Raw genomic sequence first — 26059 nt, forward strand, 5'->3', positions numbered from 1 at the left:
GCATAACTCTTCAAACCTTTATGCTTTGATCAATATAGTGTTGTCACGCTGTTGGAAATCCACGATCAGGTTCTAATAATTTATTCTTTTCTCAAATAACTTTTAAAAACCCAAGTGACAAATCTTCTCTTCGTGCTCAACTGTCCTTCATGGAATGATGCTATTTATGCATTTTGATCCTGACCTAAAGTCTGTAGAGAGTCCTTTGATGGTCTTTGAATTGAGCCAGTAATTTGTTAACAGGATGTTTCCATCTTCTTTTACTGCTTGAAACTTACCAAAAACAAATTTAGAAACTCTCCCTGTTTACAAAGGAGGTGACAGTGCTAGTTGATTAAAAGGGGCATAATTTGTTGCCCCACTTGTCTCATTTTGTTGATTAGCTGCAACAGACGGTGATGCCCAATTCACTTTTTAAATGAGTAAATTTGGCACATATGCATGACAGTTCCTCCTCTTCTTGTACCATCATCAGCAGGCTCTAACTAACTGGCATTCTGCCACAGTGGAAAGCGAGAGTTGTTTTCACTCTGTGTGCATCTTGTGTTCACCATCTGCATCCTCTGTTTTTAGGGCCTGATCCTGCAAAACTATTACAAGAGCAGTTTCTTCTCAAACATCTACTTACATTGCTGGTGATGGAGCTAACAGTATAAATCAGAATTATGCCTATTAATAAAGTGAGGGGTTTTTTAGATCTGGGCCCTATATTCGTGAGGTGGATCCTGAACATCTGCTATAAATCTTGTAATAGCCACCATTTGTTAATAGTATTTGTTGTATTTACAGCTGTGTGCACGCACTGTGGGCACTTGAAACCCACCCACAAAAGTGAAATATCAGATAGGATAAAATAAAAAGGAGGCAGTTGAAGGGAGATAGGGTACAAGCTGGTTACATGTTAAGTGGCATCTGTTCCGGTGTTTCTCTGCCCTTGCCAGGGAAGGCTTTTCCTGATGTCTAACCTGAATCTTTCATGCTGTGATTAGGTTTATTGCTCCTGACTTTATCCATAATTTAGGTTGGGTGCATGTCTCTAGTCTCGCATAATCAGCTAATTAGTGTAGGTGGACATTATAACAGGCTTGGTTTAGGGCTTGCGGTTTCCGTGCACGGATTAGAAGGTGGGGAACGGCCCCAGTTTAGGCCAGCAGTGTAACTGGTTTTCCCCAAGTCCCAGAGTGGGCTGGGAGGTGGTTCCAAGACCAAGTTTGAGAGCTGCCCTGGTACCCGCCTGCAGCGTTCATGGGGGTTACAAACCTGTTTGTTGCCTTTGCTCAGGATTTCTGTGGCATTTATAATAGCCCAGGGATCACCCTGCAGCGTTGAACAGGCGCGCGGCTGCGGCGGGCTGGGGGATTACGTCAGCTTCGTTTAGTGTGACTCTTCACAACCCGAACCCTTCCGTCATCGCTTCGAGGCCGTGCTGCTGGAACGTGCCCCATGTGTTTTGCCTGACGTCTCTCCCAGAGCTGACCGCAATTAACAGCGCGTCCTGGCTCCTTTCGTTAATGCTGCTTCTCTGGGGTGGTACGCGTTACGTGAGCCGCAACCTCGCTCGCCTGCGGCTCGGTTTCAAGCCGGGATTGGAGAGGCTGGTTACAACTTCCCGAGCGCAGAGCAGCTGGAGGCCTATTTGAGGCAATGCCTCTGCGGGGTTGGGGAGCTGCCAGCGGGCTGAGGGGCGGCTGCTCCGCTCATCTCCCCGTTGTGCCCTTCCTGATGCTGGCACGGCTCCTGGGGACCTGCATCCCACCCCGGCTCCCGCCCAGCCCAGACCTGCTGCTCCGCTCGGCACTCTCCCAGGCTCAGCTTACAACCCAAATTTTTGAGATGGGATGACTGGAAGGAAGGCAGGAGGTTTTCAGGTAGGGCAGGGAGGAGGAACCTGGTTTGCTTGTTTGTTGGTGAAGAAAATACTGCAAGGAATGGTGTGCTTTTCATTGGTGACTGCTGAGCGAGAGGCGTTCAGTAGCTAACTTGGCTGATACGCACCATTTAGTATGTGATGGATTCCTTAGGTCTTTAGATGAACTTTTATAAAAAATAAAAATAATTTTCTTCTGATTTTCCTCCAGATGAAACCCAGTATATACATGTATACATATATCATATATTTTTTTCTTGTTAAGAATTGGAAGTAATATGTGTTTCCTATAATACTTCTCATGTTCGGTCTACATCGCCCTGGGTCAACTCGCAGCCTGTGTACAAAAGGCTGGTTCCATTTTCAGTATGTGAGAAAAATGGCTTAGATTGCTCTTCTGCTCTCTGCAGTTCCAGGAATCTTAGTTATAAATGCACCTAATCAACCTTCAGTGTCCTTAAAACACGCAGTTACAGCTCGTTGGCATAGAAGTAGTTACGGAAATGAGAAGCTGATGCGAATTTTTACTTATCTTTACTCTTACTTCCAAATGAAGACTATTTACACAGCAGTGTTATGTGTCACCCAGCTTTACTTACTACTTCATATAACTGGAAGTTTAGATATTGCAGCTGTGCAGGGCTGTAGTTCTTATGTTACTTTTCTTTTCAGATGGATCCAGTAACATAGCTTAATGCGAACTCACTGATGACATTCACGTGTATCTTCACAAGCATAAGGAGTTTTATGAGGAGTAAAGATTTTGATATTGTCCTGTACCAAAAGTCTCAGTTATAAGGTCTGGATAAAGTTCAAGGATAGCAGATGTCAATTTACTCAGCCTTTGTGGGTAAAGAAACATTTTGAACATTGAAAACCAATCAGAAAAAACACAGTCCAAAAATAATGTTTTTGAGAAAACTGAGTCTTTAACAAAGCAAACTGGAACTCTGCTTTGGCACAGTGGGAGCCTGCTGTGTAGCGATGAAAAAGAACTGTTTTAAATGTAAATAACTTGAAGAATATAAACAATGCAAAATTTGTGGCAAATTCATAATCAGCTTTTCGCTGTGTTTTACATTAAAGATTTTTTTTCTTTACAGTATTGGCTTAAATTACAGAAACTTTACCTCCCATGTCTTCTTGGAAAAACTGTGGCATTGCTCATTGTTTATGACAGGGCAAACGGGGAAAACAAATGAGTGCTGGAGTTGTGTGTTAGATTAAACACTTCTTTGAAGTAAAACTTTTGTGTGGTTTCAGCTTTCCTCTTCGGCTTTCACTTGTCATCTTCTGATTTTATTGTCTAGTTTTCCTTTGTCCACAATATCAATTTTAGCTTCCTGTTACTGATTGATTGAATTACTTCACTTACCATTCAGATGTCTTTAGGCTGTTATTTATAAAACATTAATATAGTAACAAGTGGTGCAGATATGGTTAGTTGGCTAGGGTCATAAAGTAAGACTCAGTATAAAGGCTATAATCTACTGCAGACATAATTGCCTAGGATTCACTGAGGAGCACAATAAATGCCTTATCTGTAACGGAACAGGAGTAGCCGTTGCTTGGTATCCTGTGTTTCGTACAGGATTACTGGGTTCAAGTGGGCTTCCGATTTTTTGACGTGGCAAAAAAAAGCTCAGTAATTATACTGTTGCATCCGTTTCTTCTTCAGTATTTTGTCTCCCAGCTGCATTAAGGATTTCACTGGCATCGCAGTCCAGTGGAGCCAGCTGGTGATTTTGACTATCAGTGTGATAGCATCCACCATATAGAACATCAGAAAGCATTTTTCTTTCATTAGCTTGATATTAAAAAATTGGATTATGCATTGTATTTTACTGTTCATTTGTCTTTGTTCAGGTTACTAACTGAAGCTGTATTTGAAATGAACGTTAAAAGTAGAATAGGAAGAACTGCTTTAGTCTGTGCCCATTCAGTTTTCTCTGAATGGAAGGTGAGCCTCTTCCAGGAGTCCCAAACAGCTTTGTGGCTGCTCTGAGCATAGGAACAATCTTGCACAGTTTACTGTACAGTAGCCTTTAACTCCTCCAGCTCGTTGGGGATACACTTATGGGAGAGGTCATGAAGTTGTACTCTGCACCTTGCTGTTGATGGCTCAAAGATAATAATGATCTTTATCTGTGCTCTGGTCTTTTTGTAGGTGTAGTTCTGTAATCACGTATGAGCAAATCTGCCTGTTTGGTAGGTAGGACAGTAGATACAGGTTGGTCTTCTCTCTCCACCTTGTCCTTTTACAGTGTGCAGTAAAGGGGACTGCCGAGTCCACTTATCCTTTGGGATTGGATTGGCTTAATGGGCCAGGAGTCTGTCCCACATATCTGCCAAGGCTGGCAGGCCTGAACAGATCAGGGCTCTGGGTTTGCTGCTTATGACACAGAACCATTGAGTTTCACAGTAAATCTCTCTGTGTCATGATTTCACTCTGAAGATGTGCCGTACGTTGTCAGGAAAATGTGTATGAGTCTAGGCCAATCATAATTTTCAGTGAAACTATTTGGATCATCTTTTATTTTTAAAAAAACCTCTACCTGTTAAGATGCCATGTCGATTTGTTATAACAGTTTTCAGCCAGAACAGGAAAATATTGAAATAGCCACAGGTCGATGAAAAATACCTGGCAGGAACTCGGTAATCTCAGTTTGACCTTCTGCATGTTTGCATATACATTAAAAAAAACCTTGCAGAATGGAGGCTAGAGCGGTGAATTTGCTCTAAAACTGGTATCCTCAATACTTTAAGACCGCAGAGGCTTCTGCACAGAAATGGATTAAACAAAAAGAGCTCCTTTCCACTTCCTTCCTTCGTCATCATGTACCTTTGCTTTCAATAGGGCTTTTGTGAATAAAGTGCCTGAAGATGAGAACCAAGAGCACTTGATGTAAACATCCCTTTACGCGGCTGCGACAGAGTAAAAAGGCTGCAGGGCAGCTGACAGCCACGTCTCGCAGTCTGCAGGCACGTGGTGGTGAGCACTGTGATTGCACTCGGTTTTAAGTTGTCTTGGCAGCCTTCTAAGTCGTGTCAGGGGATCTAATGGGCCAAATACTGCAAGGATTGTGCTAAAGAGTAAAATGTATTTTGAATTAAGAGGCTGAAGAAACTGGCGTTTTCTCATATTTATTGAAGCTTTCCCTGGTGTGAAAGTTTGGCATGATGTCTGACACAGCATTGTGGTTTTGCTTCCAGTTTTATGTCCGAGAAGAGCCTTGATTTCTGTGATTCCTGGTGGCAGATCACAGCAGTATCCAGGCAGGGTAAGAACATCCCTGCAGAAGGATGTTGCGATAGTTGGTGCAAGTATCCGTCAGGCCGGAAAGATGGGAGCGTCTCACATTGTCTGTTGGAGACTGTAGAAAACCCATAGTGAAAAAGGTGGGTCGATCAAAGGCTGACCTGGAAATATCCAGTAAAATGCAGCGTACATCTTTTGAAAAGCGCATGTGCTCCATCTGATGCTAAAGGAGTCACTGAGGGACGTGGGAAGGGAGAATTAATCTCTATCTGAACACATCAGCATAGCTTTCCTTTACAGTCAGCAGAAAGGGACACATTTACTAAGTCCTGTTTTAGAGGCCTGCTTTTGTCTAATACAAATCAAAGCCTGAAGGCACCCCTTTCTCTGTCAGCTGTACAGAAGTTTAGACAGCTACCTCAGAGAGAGACATATGTTTGGATGAATCCTACTCTGGAAATCCTTGCAGACTTCAGTAGGCTGTGGATCAGCTTTGGCTGAACCGTTGTTGATCCATTTCTGTATTTGAGCATGTTCATTTAATGGCTCTTTTCCACACTTCTATATAGTTGTTTTATAAATAATAATTAAAATTAAAAAAAATTGTCTGGTGGTATTTAGGAATTTGGGGTTACAATGTTATATGCAAAGGTTTTGATTTTTGCAGCTGTAAAGCTCTAGTGATAAGCTCATCAAGATCCCAGTCAGCTGAGAACCATCAAACTTACCGCAAGTACTTTTGTTATACAAAAACACATTATACGTTGGAAATTGCTGCAAAAGGGCAGGACTGGTGCAGCAGTTTGACCTCTTTGAAATGAGGCAGTCTTCCAAACAACGTTACAAAGGTGTTTCTTTGCATCCAGATGGATTTTCTGCATTTTGTTTATTCTCATTCCTAAAATACACATCTTTTCAGTGCAGTGTATATACATAATATATGCTTCTGTTTAGTACTGTATAACATTGTAATTGTAAACAATTTTTCCCTTCAGAGAAAAGAGAATGTGTGATAATCAGTTAGCAGTTTGTTCCTTGGAGATCCACCGTGTGAATCTTTGAGGGACATGAACTAAACTAGAGCCTTCTTAGTAGTTCACAAAATCACAAAATGTGATGAGCCTTTTCCTGGGCCAGATTTCCAGTAGACTGCAGAAAATCTGTTTAGACAGGTATTTGTGCATAGTAACAATCCTTAGGCACTGAAATACGTACTTCTGCAAATAATGACCTGCATCTTAGCCATGGATGTAATAAAGCACATAGCTGAAGAGATAAATATGCTGTTCTAGTACCCCTTGTTAAATATTTGTCCATGAAACTGGAGCCCAGCTTGAGATGAGGTATTGTCAGGTACTTTGTGTAACTTTATTTTATTTTATGTGTGTGCTTTTTGTATAAGTTAAAGAATTAAAGCCTGAGTCTACATAAATAAGCAGAGCCTGGATCCACAGCATTCACTTGTGTTTTGGCAGCCCAGTTGAGTTACTGGGTAAGACTGGACCCGCAGGGCCCTTAGCTGCTCCCCGTCACGCTCTCACCCTTTCTTTTGGGAGCAGTTCTGAGCGTACCAGGGCTGCTTACCAGCTTCCCCATCGGATCGCTCCAGTATGTACATGCATGCCTGCACTCTCTCTCCTCAGCGCAGGGAGATGGCTAGGTATTTAAATGGGATTAAGCTGCTGCATAAAAGGGAGAAAAGTTGCATTTCGAGTTGTTTAATATGATAGTTATGATAGTTTGTAAAGTCCAGATGATTTTCTCCCAGTCTTCTCTGTTTACTGCTCTGTTGGCATAGGCACAAACGACAGTTGCCGTTGTCCTGTAAGTCCGGTGTCCTTTTTGATACCCCCTTTTCTCTCTGCTCTCCACCTCTTCTTCCTCTGTCCAGTGTTGTTGCTAAATCTTGTCTTTTTTCTCTGTAAAATTTCCCTTTTGCAGTCTTCTCTCTGCCTGATTCAGCTCCATCACCCTGTCTCCTTCAGTGCCTTCACTGACGCTCCAAGCTGTGAACAGTAGCATTAAAACTAATTTGTGTTTGCCTTGATTCCATAATGACCTCACATTAGTCCATTTCCCTATTAATACTCTGCCTGTAAAATGCCACCGAGATAATGAACTTCATCACAACGTGCTTTTTCCTAACATAATGGCAACAGTCTTCCAGTTTGTGAAGTACAAGCTGGCTGAACGTTTAGCTGATGCTTAATTTAATTAACGGGAGGACGCAAAATGTGCTAGCAGGCTAGTATTCCTCTCGGAGAGAAAATGATAATTACCAAACGCTACGAGTGATTTGTAAACAGCAGACTGGTATTTTTCCTCAACTGACTAATCCAACACTTCAGTAATGTGATTATCTCTTATTACAGCCTTTTGCCCACTCTGCCTCACATTTCCAGATGAAACCTGATATTTTTCCTTTAATATGCATATTAAAGATGATTCAGTTCTTTAAAATCACCATGCAAATGCACCAGGGCTTTGTTACAGTATTTTCTAATTACTGTGCTGTGGTGCCATTTACAGTGCTATGGTGAGCAGTGTTTTATTTGGATCACTTGAGAAACGGTGAGGAAATGGCAAAATATGTTTTGCTTAAGCAGTTTATCTTCCTAGCGCAGCTGGAGTTTTTATTTCACACTCAAACGTACTAGTAAAACATCAGGCGCTTTTTTTTCTAGTCTGTGAAGCAGCTAAGCACAGCAATAAGGGAACTGGAGCCCTTTCGTAAGTATTTCTATTTCTTGAATAGTATCCCAAATTTTTGTCTGCATGCTGCCTTATCTGAGCCTAATATGATAGTATGTGAGCATTTCCTAGTCTCTGCAGTGCCCTCATACTCCAGTAACCCCATGAAGAAGGAAGACGGCCTCACTCGCATTTCACAGGTGGCAAGCTGGGACACAGAGGTGTACGGGGGCTGTCTGTACCCTGTAACAGAAGCGCACGAACGACGGGCTGCCGTCACATTCGGACCGTCACGTTAGGGCTTCCCTGCGAGTGCTGGCGTTCCGCAGCGGCCGCCCGGCAGCTCTGGGGAGCGGGCTGCAGCGGCGGGCGGCAGTGGTCCCCCGGGAGGGTCTCCGGCGGGAGCCACCCAAACCACTCACGGAGAGGTTGCGAGTGGTTCACACCAGAGCGCCCAGGGCACGTTACTGACCTGGGAGCAGGACTTGAGACGTAGGGGAGGGTAAAATAGGAAAGGCTTCTGTATGAAGTGAATATGCTTTTTCTTAAATGCAGCGATGTAGACTGTCCCCTACTATTGCGCGTAGTCTGCATAACCCTGTTTAGTCGTGACATAGCGTCATCCGAAGGAAACAAGAATGCTTATCCTTCTAGGAGTAACAAGAATTTCGTCTAGGCGCTGGATCCAGACTTACTTGCAGTTAGTTCCTTGGGGAATGAGCAGCAAGTGTTCTTCTTTTGCCTGTTCACCAGGAGAAACAATCAGTAGTGGACCGTACAGCTCTTCTGAGATGTAGAGGCCAAAGGCACACCTGTAAACCATGCCAAGTAGGATGTTGATGAAAATGTTCCTGCTCTTACTTATCGTAGCTTAGAGCAATATAGTGGAGTTCTTTGTCCCGTAATGGTGTAACTCATTTTGAGACTGTTTCTGTTAAAGTTCACAAATGTGTTTGAGTATTTGTAGAGTGCTGCTGTATGAGTAAGGCTGGCCAACTGTTTGTATTTTTTTGTGACCAGATGGTTCTGCTTTTGTTCTGCTTTTTTTAACCCCTTGCTTCAACAGGTTTTTTATGAGCTCTTTCTACTCACCACTCCACATAAACCATTGCAGTTTGCACCAGAATTAACATAAAATTTAGAGTTACCCTGGCTCATGATTTGGGTCCAGATTTGAAAGTTAGATCAAGAGTTGGCATCTCCCTCTACTTCATGTATATCTGCACTTTGAGTAGGAAGATGGTTCTCCTCATGCATCTTCACAGGCATTGTGTTGTACATATTTGTCCTAGTCAGGAACTGAGTCTGTAAAGACACTATAGTCATCAGATAAAGAGCACCAATCTTCAAGACCAAGATGTCTCAATCTGAGCTAAAGGAGAATCCGGTTGTAGGCCACCTGATGTCATGTATTACTGGATATATTTCAGATGGTTTTATTGCAGTATGAGATAATTTCACATTTTTTTTTTCTATGTTAATTCTCACGGTATTCCCACGAGATAGCAAAAAGCAACTATCCCTATTTTTCAGGTTGGGGAGGAAGTAGAAATAATGCCTAATTTACCAGAGCTCCAAAATCCTGATAGCTGGATTACTCCCAACACCTTAGAGTAATTCTTAAGTGCCTGGATGTTTCAAGTATCTAAGTTCTTTTGAAAAATACTTAAGTTCAACAGAAGTTCTGTTAAAATTTCCATGGCATGTATCAGTGAACATCTCTCTTGTAATGCCATTAAAAATCTGGCCACGATACTACTCTATTTAAGTGTTTTTCAAAATTTTACAGTAAACATGAATTCATACAACTGCAGAAGCCCCCATCTCAGCAAGTCATCTTAGGCTTTCTTCGTACTCAGCAGAGAGAAATGTGCACTTTTAGGATGTGACTTCATCTAATCTCTTTTAATCATGAAGTGCCTGCTTCTCTCTATTGACTGCAAAGTAAGACTAGACAATTAGTTCAAAACATTGTCTCCTGCACTATAAATACTTGCATTTATTTAGCTGAATCCAACCCTAAGTGATTCATCAAAGATCTCCCAGATACTCAAACCTCCAAGTCACGAACTTCACCAGTCTATCCAGCAGATTGTATTTGCTGCCTTTGCTCTCTGTGATTCCTCTCTTCACATTTAGTTTGTTTTGATTTCAGCTGAACCTCAGCTGTAGAGTCATGCATTAGGGAGAAGAAAGAAAAAATGTGGGATAAAAAGTTAGAGCTGGAGAGAAGTGCTAAAGAGAGTGTAATAGGTGTTCTCTTTGGAAAAAGGTCTGCTGAATTTAACAGGGACTGATAGCGTTGCACTCCACAGAAATTGCTCTAAGGTTTTTGTTTTCCACTAAGTTTTGACCTGCTTGGTGGAATTCCATATCTAAGATAACACTTTCTATTTACACTTGTGAAAGGTTTGGAAAAGAAATCCCAATCTCTCTCAGAATTATTGTGTATTACTTAACTCTATATGACCTTTTCAGAAGGTAGGTGACCTTATGCTTGAAAGCCAAATACAGGCCTCGCACAGCATCCAGTGAATTCACTGTGGGTTCCACATGCTTCTCTAAGGGCTCAGTAAGTCCAATTCATTGTTGCTAAAGCAAATGTTAATTTGATAGTAGAGGACGAAACAACCAGACACATTTATGGTATTATTGCTCAGTGTACATCTTTCCAGACCACAACAGAAGCCAGAACTTGGATTACAAACCATTTAAAATGGAAGCTTTCTTTCTGAATTTTTACTGCAGCTGCTGGAGACTAGTTTGGGAAGAGGCTAATGAAAATGCTCCTATACATTTTTTTTTAATATGGATACTTGTCCTCAAAAAACTGAACACAGGCCAGCAATTCATTTCCTGCGCTAGGCAGCATTTGAATAGCCTATTATGTCTTGACAAAAATTACTCTCCTATGGGTTGAGCCAGATTAGAACCTGTGAAACAGAGGTGGAAACCTGGCCTCATCTTTATCACACATATCCTGTCCTAACTATTCCCACATCAGAGTTTTAAACGTGCTTTCCTAGTGAACCATATTATTTTGGAATGTTGTGTTGCGTGTGATACTTGGAAGTTAAATAGTTGTGATTTGGGTTTATATTAGGTGGTAACCTGCCAAATGGCAAGACCGGTAACAAAATGAAGTCTCTATCTTGAGCATATGCTGTGGATGAAAAACGATTCTCTCAACAGTAAATTCTCTTTAGAGTTACCATTATTTCTTATTTCCTCTTGCCACATTTTCATTCATTTCTTCATTGACCTCAGGCCCTAAAGCATGCAAGCCCAACAGATCTGAAGACTGGAGAACTTGCACATCAAAACTGCATATATTTTTATTGGAAAATGAAGCTTACCTTTTACGGCCATACCTGCATGCAGTCTTGAGCCTGTGCAACTGGGGAGATGGCCAGGCAAGGAATAAAAATAAGAAATCTGTCTTACTGATTTTGCAAAATAATAATCATCTTACATTAGCACCATAACTTCTTCTCGTGTGATATGGTTGCATAAAATTGTCCATCACTAAAAGTAGCTGATTCTGGAGTGACTCCCTCTCCAGATGTTTCAGGCCATTTCAGGGAGTCTTGGTGAGGGAAGTTCTTGCACGTGCTTGAAAAATATTGGGCACAATTAACGTGGTCTCTGGATTTGAGGATGACCTGAGCTCTGCTCCTTCAGGAACCTGTTGGGGAGGAGCCACACAAGACTCCAAAAGGGCTTAAACCTCTCACTTTTGTGGGAGGTATTCTTTCCATAATGTTTGCTGAGAGGCTGTGGAGCAGGCAAGATAAGAGGCTGTGAAGCTGAAGAGAAAATTGCTACTCTCCAGGAGGGGCCGCCCTTTTGCCTGACTTCTTGTACCCCATTCCCTGGCCCGTACCCCTGCGCTGCCCGATCCGACGCAGACACGTGGCAGTGAGTCGGGAAGTACTGTGGCGGTTGGAAGAGTTTTCTGTGGTTGCTCTCCAGCAGCCACCGAGCATTAGTGCCTCTCTTCCTCCAAGGTCTGCATGAGGAAATCTTGGAAGTGAGCTGGGATCAGTGCTATAGGGAGCAGCTGCCGCCGGGAAGGGCCAAAACAGATATGTCTGTGCCATCCACGGTCACAGGGCAACAGCAGAGGCTCTCTTCCCCTACGTCCCAAAGGAAAGGAGATCAAAAATGGCCTTTCCGTTCAAATACTGAGTTACTTGTGTGTCCAAAACTTCTGCCATCCTGGGGGGCTTGGGGGAAGCCTTTGAGTGAATAATGCAATATAGAATCAGGCCCTGAATAGGTCTTTTTTGTATTAGCACAGAGCAGCACTCTCCAGTCCTCTTTCATCATGTCTCCAGTTCATCGCCCTCCCTCCCCTAGTCTGTGCTGCTCAACCGTGTGCTTTCTTCAAGCTGCCAAGGGCATCCATCTCTCTTTTGTCACAGGATGATGCTGTTTGTGCAAACATAAATATTTAGGGAAGTTTACAAAAGATTAAGCTTCATCGAGTCAAGCATTCCTGCTAATGCAGTGTCGGGACAAGTCAGCAGGGAGCGAGAGCCTGGGCTGCTGTGCACAGCTGTTGCAAGACCAAACTGTGGAATGTTCGTTTTTTGACTCCACCAACTCCACTGATCAAAACCATTTTGGAAGTTGGCTCGTGCTTTTTTCTAGAGTGCAATCCTCTCCATCAAAACAGCTTCTTCAGCGTGCAGGCTTCGTCTGTATTGTGAATCTCTTGCCTCAGTTTTATTGTTGTTATGCAAATTCCTACTGCAGATAAGCTGCACTTGCTCGACCAGTGAAAAAAATCCATGTTAGAGAAGTCCCTAAGATGCAACTCAGAACAAAAATAGTTGGGAGATCTGCCCATAATGCTTGTGCTCTCATAGTTTGGGTTTCACTCTGATTATCAGTACCTGAGAAAAATTATGCCACATTCCCTATTAGTTATTACAGGGAGACTCCAAAAGACATAAATGATAGGGGAAAAATCTCAAGTAAGAATATTAAAAGGAAACCGTGAAATTGTTGGTTTGGGTTTTTTTTTTTTTTTTCTAGTAAGGCAAAGCAAACAAACAGAAGTCATTCCAGAATTCATGCAGCAAAATAAGTAATAAGAATATAGAAATACATGCAAGGCAAATGGATGCATGTGTGCAAACACATCAGCGTATATTTCCTTTAAGGGGCTGTGTCCATCTTCAGTCTCAAGTACTGACAGTTTGGCTTTCTGCTCCAGTGGGAAGTGGATTTGTCATACCAGCTAAAACACTATCCGCCTTTTGGACGGCTCGCAAGTAACGCCACTGTAGTGACAATTGGTGAAAAAAGAGACGTCTGGCATGCTTTTCTTCAGTGCTGCTTTGCTGCCCCTTTCTAGTGAGGAGACCACAGGAAATCCACAGGAAATCCAGCCTTCCTAGAAAAATATCCTGCTTCCTCCTAAGGACCCATGGAGCGGGCAGTTTGACATGACTGTGGGCATTTCTGAGCTAGGCAAATTGAAAGAGAATAATCTTTTGTAGGAAGCGGCTCAAGCCTCATTGTTTGTCCACAGTGGACAAAAACCAGCCAGTCTGATCAAGCGTCAGTGATATTTTGGGCAGCAGTGTTGGACTAGATGACCCCTAGAAGCCCCTTCTAACCAATGTTTTTATAGTTCTATGAAATCACATAATCTAACGGGTTTTTTTTCATCTTTAAACTCTGTGCTTGTCTGATAAACACTGCTAGGCCTTGTATTTGGTCCCATTCTTTTTAAATAATATTTCTCTGAGATTTTAATTAAAGATGCGTGTAATTAAAGTGTTATTTTTATTGCAAGTTATGAATTAATTATGCTATTCTCTGGGAACACTAGAATTTTTATAAGCATTCTTCCAGCAAGCTGAATTATCATCACTTTAATACTTCCAATATATTCCCGTAACCGAACACATTTTATGAACCTAAAGAGGTTATATTAAATTTAATAACACAATGAGAAATATGCTTAAGGTTGTAGGCCTGTGACTTTGATGACTAATATGAATGGGCAAATTGAAACTCATCATTTAAACTTGCAAATGTAGCTGAAATGACTTCATGGTTCAGGCTGAAATACAGTCTAACTGAATTCAAAAGGGGTTTGCTGTTTGCAGCAGATCTCATCCACGGGTTTTGAGATCAAGGTGTCAGCTCGAAGGAGAAGTATAATCTGAGGAAGATATCGGGTGTACATAAAGTTGGGCTTAGTTTCTCTTTTGCAGAGCTTCGTCTCCCGAATCCGTTTCAAAATTCGGATTCACATCCTGCTTCCCCTGGTTGCAGCGGATGGTCCTTGCTGTGCCGTGCTTCTGCGCAAAACAGAGATGGGCAAAAGCGGGGAATGGTGACTAGGTGCCCTCAAGCTGCACCGACCTGAGAGAACGTCATGCAGTTTTTTCATCATAGGGTAGTTGTCAGGGGGGTGTCCACACACACAGAGGCTGGGTGCAGAAGCCAATCCTCCCAAGCCCTCAGTGGAGAGCGCACTCCCAAGCGTACGAGGTCGGGTGCGGAGGTGACTCAGGAGCCTGACTCCACGGGGAGTCATTTTTAGCCTTAGCGAGTAACCACTGAACAAGGTGGGTGGTGAGCCCTGCACTCCAGGTACGGTACCTCAGCTGTCATGGGGCAGGGTGGGCTAAGCTCAAAATAATGTTCTTACCGGCGTGCAAGTCTCTCAGCTGCAGGCAGTTTACCTAAAGATGCGTGTCCCTCGGTATGAAAGGCCATCGCTTCAGAACTTGGTGGAGCCTTTGACAACAGCTCGTAGGTTTCCTTAGGAAACAGCTAATACGGTGTATTGAGTTTGTATTGGTTTACTATGGTTTTTCTCACCTAGAAAAAATTGAAAAAAAAAGTATATTTTTAATATCAGAAAGATATTCTGTCTTCCACAGCAATTAAAGCCAGAAAAACAGGAGGAGAGATGCTGGCAGTTATGTACTTACAAAACTTTCAAATCTCTCTGGGAAAACTGGTCATTGGTTTCAAGCGTTTCCTTTCAGGCAAACCCTAAACTAGAGGAATTAGGATCAGAAAAACGAGTTGCTGTTAGATGGTTATTATTTTCCATGATTCTGGTACCATGCACAAAGTAGAGGAAGGAAGCTTTCCAAACCAAGAAAAGGATATAGTCCCTGTTCCAAAGCACATGAGTGTAAAAAGGCAGGGTAGGGAAGAAGAGGGATGAAGCCACACTATAGAGAGCGATCTGGGTAATGCTAGCCATGCATCAGACGAATTACAGCTGGTAGAAAGTGATAGCAATTTTTCTGGAGGAGAGGGGAATCAAATTTATTCTCGTTTAGTAAATGAACATGTATTGGTCAAATGTTTTTGTGAATGCATTTTCATTTTAGGATGTTATTTCTGTTTTCTCCACATTAATTTTTAAGAATGTGAAACAAATGTTATATTTCCAGGTTTTATCAAGATATTTTCTTGGGGAAAAAGGATAATTGCGGGGAAATCCCATATAAAAATAATGTTTATGAGATTCTAATTTTTTCTGCTGGGTGCAGAAATGTTCAAACCTATTCCTAAATGAGTAAATCCCTTCGACCTGGGAGATGAAACAAAAAGGTTTTGTACTTAAAATCCACGTTTTAGTGTAGAGAAGTTAAAACAAGTAGTTTGAATAGAAAAAAAGCTCAAATGTAGGTGTACAAAACACTACAGAAATAAAAAGGTGTGTAAACATTATCTTTCCTCACTGCTGTGTCCTTGAAGAGCAGGTCTTGTCTTGAGGTTTCTTTTCAGCTCAATGACTTTCTGGGTTGCCGCAAACTCTGTGTAGTCCCTCTGGGTCTCACATGACCCAGTCGCTCTCTTTTTAGAGGAACATGCCATAATAACATAAAAAAAAAAAAAAAAAGCTAAAACAAATGCCATATGTCACAGCTTGTAAGATAAAAGTCCTAGTTCAACAGGTGTCTTTGAGGAATGTACTTCTATTGACAGTGGAAATACTTTAACAAAAGGACCTGGAAAATGCAAAGCTTTTCAAGCTAGTTCCTGCAAGCAAGAAAGTATGTGTCATTCTTCCTCCCCCCCCCCCCCCGCCATTTTCACACCTAAACCATTAATTTGTTTTCTATTTAGAAGGTTACCAGTAGTAACTTTCCATTCTTTGAGGTAACTAGGGAGAGCTGCCTTTAGCAGTGCTTTTTCTTTATTGCCTACTCATAAGAAGAATTGCTGCTTAAGACTAAGGGAGCTTTTTGAGGTGGATTTAAATGATGCTTTGAGGAAGAATGAGAAAGGATGTGGAGAGAAGTGTGCTGGAGCTTCTGTAGTACAGATTTGAGTACATGCCACTGTGCTAGCAAGGTCTGTGATGGGCACACCAAGCTCTGCGGTGTATTTTTGTGTTTCAGCTTGCATACTCTATCTTTAACCAGTCATACCTTTGAGGGTCAATAAACAGAAGCAGCAGGGCTGGATGTCCTGCCATTACCATCCCCAGCCAGTAACAGGCACGTGGAATATTTGGACAAGCATTTGTTTCTATTTTCAAAATTTCATACATGATTGTAGCAGCACAGAAGATGAGATTTTAATAAACAATATGTTTCCTTAGGATAACAGCTCTGATTTGGGGATTTTGGGTTTTGTTGTTTCCTTTGCAGGAAGAAGGTATCGTGAAGGAAATAGACATCAGTCATCATGTGAAGGAAGGTTTTGAAAAAGCAGATCCTTCTCAGTTTGAGCTGCTGAAAGTATTAGGACAAGGTTCATATGGAAAGGTAATTTTTAATGCCATCTAATCACCTAGAGCAACATTGAAAATGTCGTGTCCTTTCTCTGAGTTCATTTATGGTGGTAACATTGTCCGTATATAAATGATATTATAAAGGCAGACAAGCAAGCCCAAACCCCTTCTGTCTTCATTTTAATAACACTTTTGTCTGTTTAGCTGGCTTCCTGTATATAAAACAATTTAGGAAATAGTGCTTATGGCTCTGGACCTGGACTAATGAGCACAAGTGAGCCTTAGTGAGCATCGCTGTTTATAAAATTAGACCCCCCTCCCTCTTTCTGACCTACCCACCAGGGAGGTGAGTGCTGCTTAGTTGGAGGATGTAAATGGGAACATTCAAAGGCTTAAAGAAGTTAGCTGCCCAATTCCCAGTGAGGGCGAACGGGATCTCAAGCACTTTCCCAAGCCCCAGACTGCTCTTCAGCTCACACTCAAAGGCCCGTACACTTTGCTGAGAGGATCCTGGAGACAAACCCCGGTGCTGAAAAGAGCAATCGTGGCAAGAGCATGGGGGGAAAAAACCCCTACCTGTATGACCACAAGCTAATTTGTGGAGAAACAACATTTTTATCATAAGTCCAAGGCTTTTCTTAATCCCAAAGACGAGTCTTCTTCAGCAGGATGTGTCAGCTGGAAATGAGAATAGGAAGGAAAGATGGAGAGAAAAAGGTAGGAGTCAATTCAGTCTTAAACTCTTTCCGTGGTTTAAATAAATAAGACTTTGAAACCTGTGGAATAGTCAGCCTAATTTAAACCAGGCATGGAAGTCCTTATAATTTTAAGTATATTATTTTGTGGAGTTTTAAAAAAATATTTCCTAGCCTTCAATTCAATGGTGAATCATTCTGGCTAATGTGAAGAACTGACTTATACCTAAAAGTTGCCGAGGTACTCAGCCCAAAGCTGAGCACCCTGACAGTGAATCCAGGGCCTTCAGTTTGATTCCTGAAAGAAGCTATATTGAGAGTATTTATCAACTTCCTGAGTATTCAAGAATTATATTGATAAGCAAGTCTATTAGAAGTCTATTAGAAGTTCCCTGAGATGAGAGATATCAGGAAAGTTAGCATTCACTACCAAGTTTTGATCTAGAGAATTTCTTGAGAGCACAGTAATGATATTTGAGTTTTAAATATTACAGAAATGTAAAAAATCAAACAACTCCAAATTAGATTTACTGTATGGCTCAGTACAAGAAGGAGAAGAACAAGAGTAGAAAATCTCTTTTGCAAAAGTAACAGAGGCAGAATGGCCATTTTTCAGATTCAGGCAGTAAAGAGTTTAAAAGTGGTTCACTGGCTGTCTTAGATTGTACTGATGTATTTCATTATTAACTGTCTAAGTTGGCCTTCTAGCTTTAGGCATTTTATAAGTGAAATGCCTAGTCTCTGCCACCACTTCCCAAAAGGAGATCTGATTTCTGGGGATCAGAGTGTGAGTGTGGACATCATAGCTGCTTGGAGCTGTGTGTAATTACAAATCACTTTCCATATCTTATGTGAAACAGGTCAGTAAACTCCCCAGAGCAGCGAAGACGCAGGGGAGGGAAGTCTGCTTGGGAAGTCCCCAACCACCTAAATTTTCATCACTTTGATGAAAATTTGAGCTAATGGTTCAAATCTGTAAGTCTCTGGGGATGCAAACCGGTTTGTTTTCAAGTTCTTCACCTGAGGCCTAAATAATTTCTTGCAGGATTAGAGAAGATGCCTTTGGTGTCAGAGGAAGCGCTCTCAGCACTCTTGAAAGTCACAGCACTCGCTTAGCTTTCTAGGCTGGGATTTGGGTGATAAATCCATTGCTCCAGCTAAGGGAGTTTTGCTAGTTCAGGTATTAATAACCTGAGGTGTTTGCATGCATACCAAACTAGAAAATTGAAAGTCACCTCCAGCCGCATACCTGTGCTGTTCTGGCAAACCAGTATAGCATAGCTAATACAACCAGTCAAGTAAGCACTCCAGGCCCACTTGGTGGTTTCAAGAACAATGTAACTTTCCCTTTAAGAATAATCAGAAGGACAACATCATTTTGCAGTACAATGCATTTTCATTTGTTCTGTTTCCTTTTTGGTTTGATGATTGTTGTGATGTCCTCTAAAACAGTACACAGTGTTCTTGACTCATCTGTTTTGGAGGGAATGCAGACAAGTGCCCTATCCCGTGCTACAGGGAACAGCTGATTAGTGACTAGTAACTTAAATTGATAATTTTGCTTTTTATGGCAATACGGGTAGCAAAAGCTTTGCAAGATTACATAGCAGATAAGATATTTGTAGAACTGCAGCCTAATATTTCTGCAGATGCGGAATGCTGTGCTGTTCTATGTGCAGTACAGTTTAAAATCATTATCTTAAGGGTTTGGGGTTTTGGTTTTTTGGATAAAGATTCTGTGACCATTTTTACAGAATAATAATACAGCTGAAAATCTAGGGTTTGGACAAGCTTGCTTTTGACTTTCTCCTCCCTTTCAATGTAATGCAAAAATTAAATCTTTTACTTGGGCTGGATAGAAAAATATCCCAACGTTTCTCTCTCTAGCCGAACTCTAAATGAATTGACTTCCTGTTAATGCTGGAGCAGCTGAGCTTAATTTATCATGAATGTTAATGAAAAACACTTGAGAAAGTCTTATGTGTTCCTGTCGCATCCAGATTTCATCATCTGTTCCTACAGTTGTGAGCACCGGAGGTATTTGTATGTCCATCAAACTAGGAAACAGGAGATGAGAACAAGCAGCATGTGCGCAAGCTCAGCTGGTTAGGGCAGCTTGGCTGAGGAACTGTGCATATCTCATATGCACAGGAAACATCTTGAGAAGCAAAGTCTCACCAAAAACGTATCAGATTGTATTGTAGAAGTGTTGTAGCTGTGATGCTGTCTGATGTAATAGCCGTGATTAAGGTGTTCAGAGAGAATTTACACCCCCCCCCCCCTTTTTTTTTTCCCCCCAGCTTCTCCACCTGGTTGTTAAAAGTTGTTCTCCCTCCCCACAAACCTGTCCTCAAATGTGTTCAAGAAAAACATAATCTGTTTACACATGTTTTTTTCGGGAGGAAGAGTCTTTCAACTTAAAAATAATGTGCTAGAAACAGACTTCCTCCTTTTTTTTTTTGGCTTTTTATATTTTGGGTGGAGGCAGTTAACTAAGCTGCATGGTTCCTGAACAGGCAATGAATAAAGTAATCACCACAGATTTTTGTAATGCCACTAGACATTAATTAGTTACATAATTTCACCTAGCCTTTGTTAATTTAGATATTTATAAGTATGTGCTCTGTGTGGGGGCTTATTTTTATTTCTGTATTTGGCTTTACTTCTGCTTCTGTCCAGTAACACAAGTGCTGAAATTAAAAAAAAAAGAGACACTGTTGTCTGGTATTTCTGACCTCAGCAGACGGAGTGAGTCCTGAGAATGAGCTAAAAAATTTGTTTATTTTATTTTCAATTGTTAAAACACTGAAAGTCTTATAAAGGCCAAACTAAATTACTGATTCCTTTGTTCACTACCCCTCCAGTGCTCAGATGTACTCAGAGGCAGGTAAGAAATAGTTGCATGGAGTAAAACAAAAAAGATACAATCTTAGCTACAATTTTATTTCAATTACAAATTTACACTGTCAGAACGTGTAGCATAGGAGGCTGTAACAGGGGAAACTGTCTTTATTGCAATAACCTATTTGTTAATCAAAGTAGCCCTACTTTTTGTTAAGTATGCACAAACAGATTTTCAGCTGTATGAACTCTCTGCTTCAGCTGCATCTTAGGCAAGTCACCATTCGTGACTTATGGCATAAATTACACCAAAATGTTTTTCCTCCTTAATTTAATTGATGGCAATAATTTTAAGACGCTGCACATTCCTAAGCACAAATGAGACATAACTTTTTTTCATGTAAAGCTGCTCAGAATATCAAGAGATGTGTATACACCGATTCTGATTATTCACCCATCTTTAATTGAATGTGTAAGGGCAATTAATAACGTTGAACATATTTTCTTTGTGCGGCAGTAAGGGCTTAAAACTGAAGATTTCCAGAGCTAGCTCAACCAATTGCAGGTGAAATAGATACGAAGTAATTTCGGCTAATAATTTTCATTAGATTTCCTGAACTGTAGTATCCCTCTATCAAATGCAGCAAGGCTTGTAGCTGAAGTTCAGTACTTATCTACACAAGATGTCTGCTTTTTACAGGTATTTCTAGTGAGGAAGATCAAAGGATCTGATGCGGGTCAGCTTTATGCCATGAAGGTACTTAAGAAGGCAACTCTGAAAGGTAAGGATTGGGACAGTGGCTGCAGTCTCTATTTCTGTGCTACTTTGTCATTTACTTTTCTTGCCATTTTTTGTATTGCTGTTGTCTTACGGTGTATAAGAGTGCACAAATATGTCTCTGCCACCCTCCAAAATTCTGCCTTGCTGTAGTGAACGTTCTAAAAAAACATACACAAAACCCATTACCTATACAGTGTGGGTGCAGGAGAACAGGTCTTTGGAGTTTTGCAGCTGCATGCTTTCTTTGCTTTCTTGGTGTTATCTATAGGACTTCTATTGGGCGTACATCAATTTATATTGCAGTGACAGTATCTTTCTGTTGCTGAAGTAAACTGGAGTGAGTATCTTTAAATAAGGATATTGCTGAAGTAAAACGTGGCTCCTACTGGGCAGAAAGGCCTTCCAGCTGGTGCTTCTCACTATATGCCTGAAAATTCATGGGAGCATATTTTCAAGTGTGAGGAGTCATTCGGAGGTTGCTGAGATCATGCTGTTTCCTAGCTCGTGACCAGTCAGTGCATGGTCTGTAGTAGGCTAGGGCCAAATGACTGATGTTTAAAGCTGGTCATCCTCTTCTGGAGCCACTGGCTGCTACAGCCTCACTCGGACAAAAAAGAAATTTCTAGTAAAGCACAGGACTGAAAAGCAAACAGAGTAAGTTTAGTTTCAGCTGAAGTCCTTACTGTTTTGTTCCTCCACAGAATTTGGAAGATCCAGTTGTCTTCTTGTTTCCCTGAATTCACACTGTACTCTGTTTTTTCCCCTCAAAAGCCTGATACTTTCTGCAGATAAGGACAGCATTCATTTTGCCCAGAGCAGCTCTTTCGCTCTGTCTTGGACAATGTGAGTTTGCACAATGTAGTATAGTGCCTGAATTTCTATCCTAGTGTGAAGACAGATAATTTTGAGATCGTTCTGATGACTTAAAAATCCAAATTGCTTTAGCATGCCTCAATTTGGGGAACCAAAAGAAGAATGAAGCTCCTGGTTATTGCAAGGTAGAGTTAGAGCAGGGGGTGGCAAGCAGACACAGCAACTCTTCTAAGTACCAGTCAAAATGGGGACGTGGCAAACCAGGTATTTATGCAGTCCTTTCCCGTAAGAAAGCCTTTTCAAAGAAATGTTAGTTTGAAGCAGTTCTGGCGTGCTGATCTTTTTGTTTGGAATGTAGATGGGAAAGTTTGTTCTGGCAGAGCAGCGTGGTGTAAATAACCACTTAAATAGTACTGGGCGTAATACCTAAAAAGTAAAAGGTCAGGTCTGCATACACAGTATGTATAATAGAGTGATTCTCTGACTTCTCAACCAAGAACAGAACCCTGATGTGCCCAAACTGAGCTGAACTCAACTCTCAGAGCCTTCCCTACCTGGGAAAGCCATCTCCTGCCAGGCACAGGGTCTGAGGAAGGACTGTGTGATCCCTCTGATGTCAACACGTAGCAGAGACTCGTTTCAGTTTCTTTTGAGAGCCCACAACTTTTCACCTAGGGTGAAAATTGGGTATTCTCTCTTTTTATGTGTAACTCCGAGGTGTGTTGAGCAGAAGGAGTTTTTGTGGAGGGTTTCTTCTGCATCTCCAAACACGCAATTTTTACTTAATGTTTGATAGATAAATCTGTAGTGTTAGGTTCCACTCTGAAAAAAATATTTGTATTATGGCAGTATTTTAGGAAATCTGAAAACTTACATGGTGATTTTAAACTGCTCAAAGTGGTTTAATCTCTGTTCCATCAAGAACAGGCACCTCCAGATGCCCTCTGTGTTGGCAGTTCCTCGTTTTGTTATACCACAAAACCACTGCCTCTCTCCTCCCTTGGCCGTTACATTAGGCTATTTATTGTTTTCTCAAGCATGGGTCACAAGACCAAAAGTTGAGGCTGCTTTGTGATTTTGCTGGATTGCTTTTCTCTCCCATTCAGACTACTTACCCCTCTGACTGGTAGCTCTGGATTTCCCATTAATCTTGAGATAACTAGCACATTGGTAGGAACTAATTTGTCCACACTAGTTTCTACAAATAAATTAAACTTGACAGCTGTTTAACTTGAAGTACAAAAATGAAGGCAAAACCCCATTGGCACAGGGCAAGTGAGCCAAACAACAATGAGGATTGCTGTCAGTGAGCTTCCATGTAACTTTTGGCACAGAGGTAATATTTCTGACAGCTTAATTTCATCTTTTAAGTGAGAGTGCTGAATTGTTGCTGCCTACCTACACTCAAAAAGGCTGGAAGTCACTCCAACGTGAAGTATTTGTTACCGTGTCAAGTAACGGGAGCAAAGCCATAAGTACTTGTTAGCGCTGCATTCAGTATTTACTGACAAAAGGCATGCTACGAGACAAATTTCTGAATGATTTTGCTTCCTAACCTGTAGTCTGCGCAGTACAGCATGGAGCAGGAGAGTCAAAGCTTTCAGTGCCGGTGCCATTGACATGGCCACACAGCCCTAAATATCATAGCAGTTGTTTTCTTTAGTGAAAGAAATTTGCAAAACACATAAAATGGAGAAATGAGAAAGGAAAGAAAAGAAGAGGGGGTAGCAAAACTGTTTTTTCTTTTCTGGCTTAGTCTGAAGAATTAAAACCTGGATAAGTAAGAACGTGAGGAAGTTAAATGCCTTCAGGAGTGATGGGTTAAAACTAGCTTTGTACCTTGCTCTGAAGAACAACCATAGTGGGTCCTGCTGAAGGGTTTCCTACCCCAGGAGCCTGACTCTGGCCATGGCTGGCTGGTGACGTTTAGGAAGAAGCAGAAATACAAAATGGTGCTTCCTCCAGTGAGTCTGCTGCCTCCTGCCTCTTTCCAGGGCAGTTGTCCCTTGTTAGCATGATCCCCACTTCACCAACAGCAAAGGGTAGCATAAGAAGGGTACAGCAATCAGCAGCAGCACTCTTCAAGCATTTACAGCTCAAAAAAGTTGTTTGATACAAAAGAGGCTTTGTAGATCAATTGCATGTGTAGATTTAAGCTTGAAAAAGATCTGCTAAAGAGCAGAACCGCTCCTGTTGTGAAGGGAGAATTAGACTCCAGAATATTTCAGTTTAGATTGTGAAAGTTTGCAGAGGCACACGCTGTAGGCACAAACATTTGTGAAAATGAAATTAATCTTTACCTCATGAAGGTTTGTATTAAATGTAGAGTATATCTGAATAAGCAGCTATAACAGCATGGATCCTTGAAAGTGAGAAAGCCACTGCTCCTCTCAGTTGTAAATGAGAGCATCACACACATTTCTTTCCTTCACGCCTCATTTCCTTTTGCAGGAGCTTCTGGGTATCAGTTTTTTAAAGCAGAGAACTTCCTGAAGAAACTTGATAAGCATTTCATTCGAATTATTAATTTTAGGAAAACCTTGTCCAAAGTGTTTGAGAACGTTATGTCTGTTAGGTGCCAGATGGCAAATACATCAGATTCAAGGCTGCATGTATGCATGTACTCATCTGACTTTGAAACACTATTTATTAAATTACAATACCCTAATAGCTACCTTTGCAAATATAAACCCTTTGGGGGGGGGGGGGGGGGGGGGGTGTCCAGGTGTGCAAAGACATTTAGGCACTTAAATACCTTCCAAGAGTGAGACTTTTGCCTTTCAGAATGTCGTTAGATAGTACCGTTAAATACCATCTTAAAATGTTGCTTTCATGTCTTCATTACTCTCCTTTTTTTTTTTCTTGAAAATCAGATTTTTTAGATAAAAAAATGAAAGAGAATGAAGTTGATCTCTATGTTTAAAAACTTACACATATATACCAGTATGTCTTGACTGCCCAGCCTGAATGCACCATGAGACTGAGGAAAAAGAAAACAGGGACTGTTTATTCTGTGCGTATGTGTGCCTTGTATTCACTGGCAAAACCGGGACAGAGGGAAAGGGCAGGCTGATTATTTTGATTCACTCAGTATTTCCCTCAAGGTGTCTCAGGCTCCATCGGCTTTACGGGATGTGCTTCAGGATGCTGTGAACAAGAGCTGTTTAGATCACTTACAGTGTAAGCCTCATTAAACACCCATGAAGTGCCTGTAAATCCCCAACAGGTTGCTGTGCTGGAATGTAAGGGCTACCTCTGGAGCTTGAAAATCAAAGACCCATCCCTCCAGGAGACATGCAATCTTAAAGAAAGTGGCATGAAGCCATAATTCACTGATACAATGCTTATGAACTTTGTAAATATTACCGTGATGATGTAGCGAAGGTTATGTGATGGGTCAAGAGGAAGTAGTTTGCATCTGCCCATCTTGTTGGTAATGGGCTGTGTAAATCTCGGCACTGGAAGCTATTTGATGCTGAGAACTGAGTCTACCTGTTTCTGCTTACGGGGTTTAGAACTGATAATCTGTTTTGTCAAAAGCTCTGAAGTGCTTTGCAGTTTATGATCCTCTCAGTCTAAGCCAGTAGGTTTATGGGTTTACAGTTGTGCTGAGTGAGTGTGATGGTTATAGATGCAGTGAGCGGTGAGAGCAGCTTTAGTGACTCACAGAGAGCTGGTGGTGTTCTTGGGGATGTTAGACTATGATATTAATTATACACTAAATGGAACAACTAACTTAGATGTCACCAGCTGGACTGTGATTTCCATCTAAACCATTGATAAAATTGTAGTAGTGACTTCCGTGTTTGGACACCAACTGAAGTGGCTTCTTCAGCTTTCCTCTGTATGCAACTCAGTTTCCCTGAGATGATTGTGGTGTTTAGATCTAAGATGTCGAACTCCAGTGGTTTCCCTCTGGTTTGAAGGGAACAAAAATCCAACAAAACAAAGAACTGAGGACAATTTAACCTTATAAGGCAGGACTCAGAAAGAGCCTTCACCTCAGATAAACCTAGCTCTTTGGTGCTGAGGTTTTCAAGGTGTCTTGTCCTATTTTGTTCAGCCCCTGTGTTTGGTGAGAGGCTCTGTTATTCACCCAGGTTCACCCTTGAAATTTTCGTTTATTATCTTTTCTTAAAGTGTTCTTCAAGCTTTTTTATATCCTCCTGGGCCTCTTATTACCCCCTTGTAAACAATTCAGCGGGGGAGTCCTGCCCACACATCCAGTTTCCTCTGAGTCCAGACCCCACAGCAGAGGTCCCCTTGCCCTGCTCTTTGGAGGAAAGCCTGCGTGCTCTGCATCCTTGGGAACTGCTGCCTATGTACAGCTTCTTTACTCTGAGAATTGTAACCCTCCAAATGTCAGGGCTCTGGCCTCAAAAACAACATTGCT

The 26059-nt window shown here is 41.5% G+C and overlaps 1 protein-coding gene across 5 annotated transcripts in view; it reads left to right on the forward strand.

The window, feature by feature from the left end:
* RPS6KA2 (ribosomal protein S6 kinase A2) overlaps positions 1–26059 on the forward strand; it is a 318108-nt gene that overhangs the window by 192361 nt on the left and 99688 nt on the right. For all 5 annotated transcript variants that reach the window (XR_005933002.1, XM_030022665.2, XM_030022667.1 and 2 more), the window contains 2 exons: positions 16454–16570; positions 20773–20854. Coding sequence is in view for 4 of the 5 variants with exons in the window: in XM_030022665.2 (XP_029878525.1) it covers positions 16454–16570; positions 20773–20854 (199 nt within the window). In the remaining variant the exon portion in view is untranslated. The remainder of the gene's footprint in view (positions 1–16453; positions 16571–20772; positions 20855–26059) is intronic.

Source organism: Aquila chrysaetos, chromosome 8, assembly GCF_900496995.4.
Source record: "Aquila chrysaetos chrysaetos chromosome 8, bAquChr1.4, whole genome shotgun sequence".
In the NCBI taxonomy this organism is placed as follows: Eukaryota; Metazoa; Chordata; class Aves; order Accipitriformes; family Accipitridae; genus Aquila; species Aquila chrysaetos.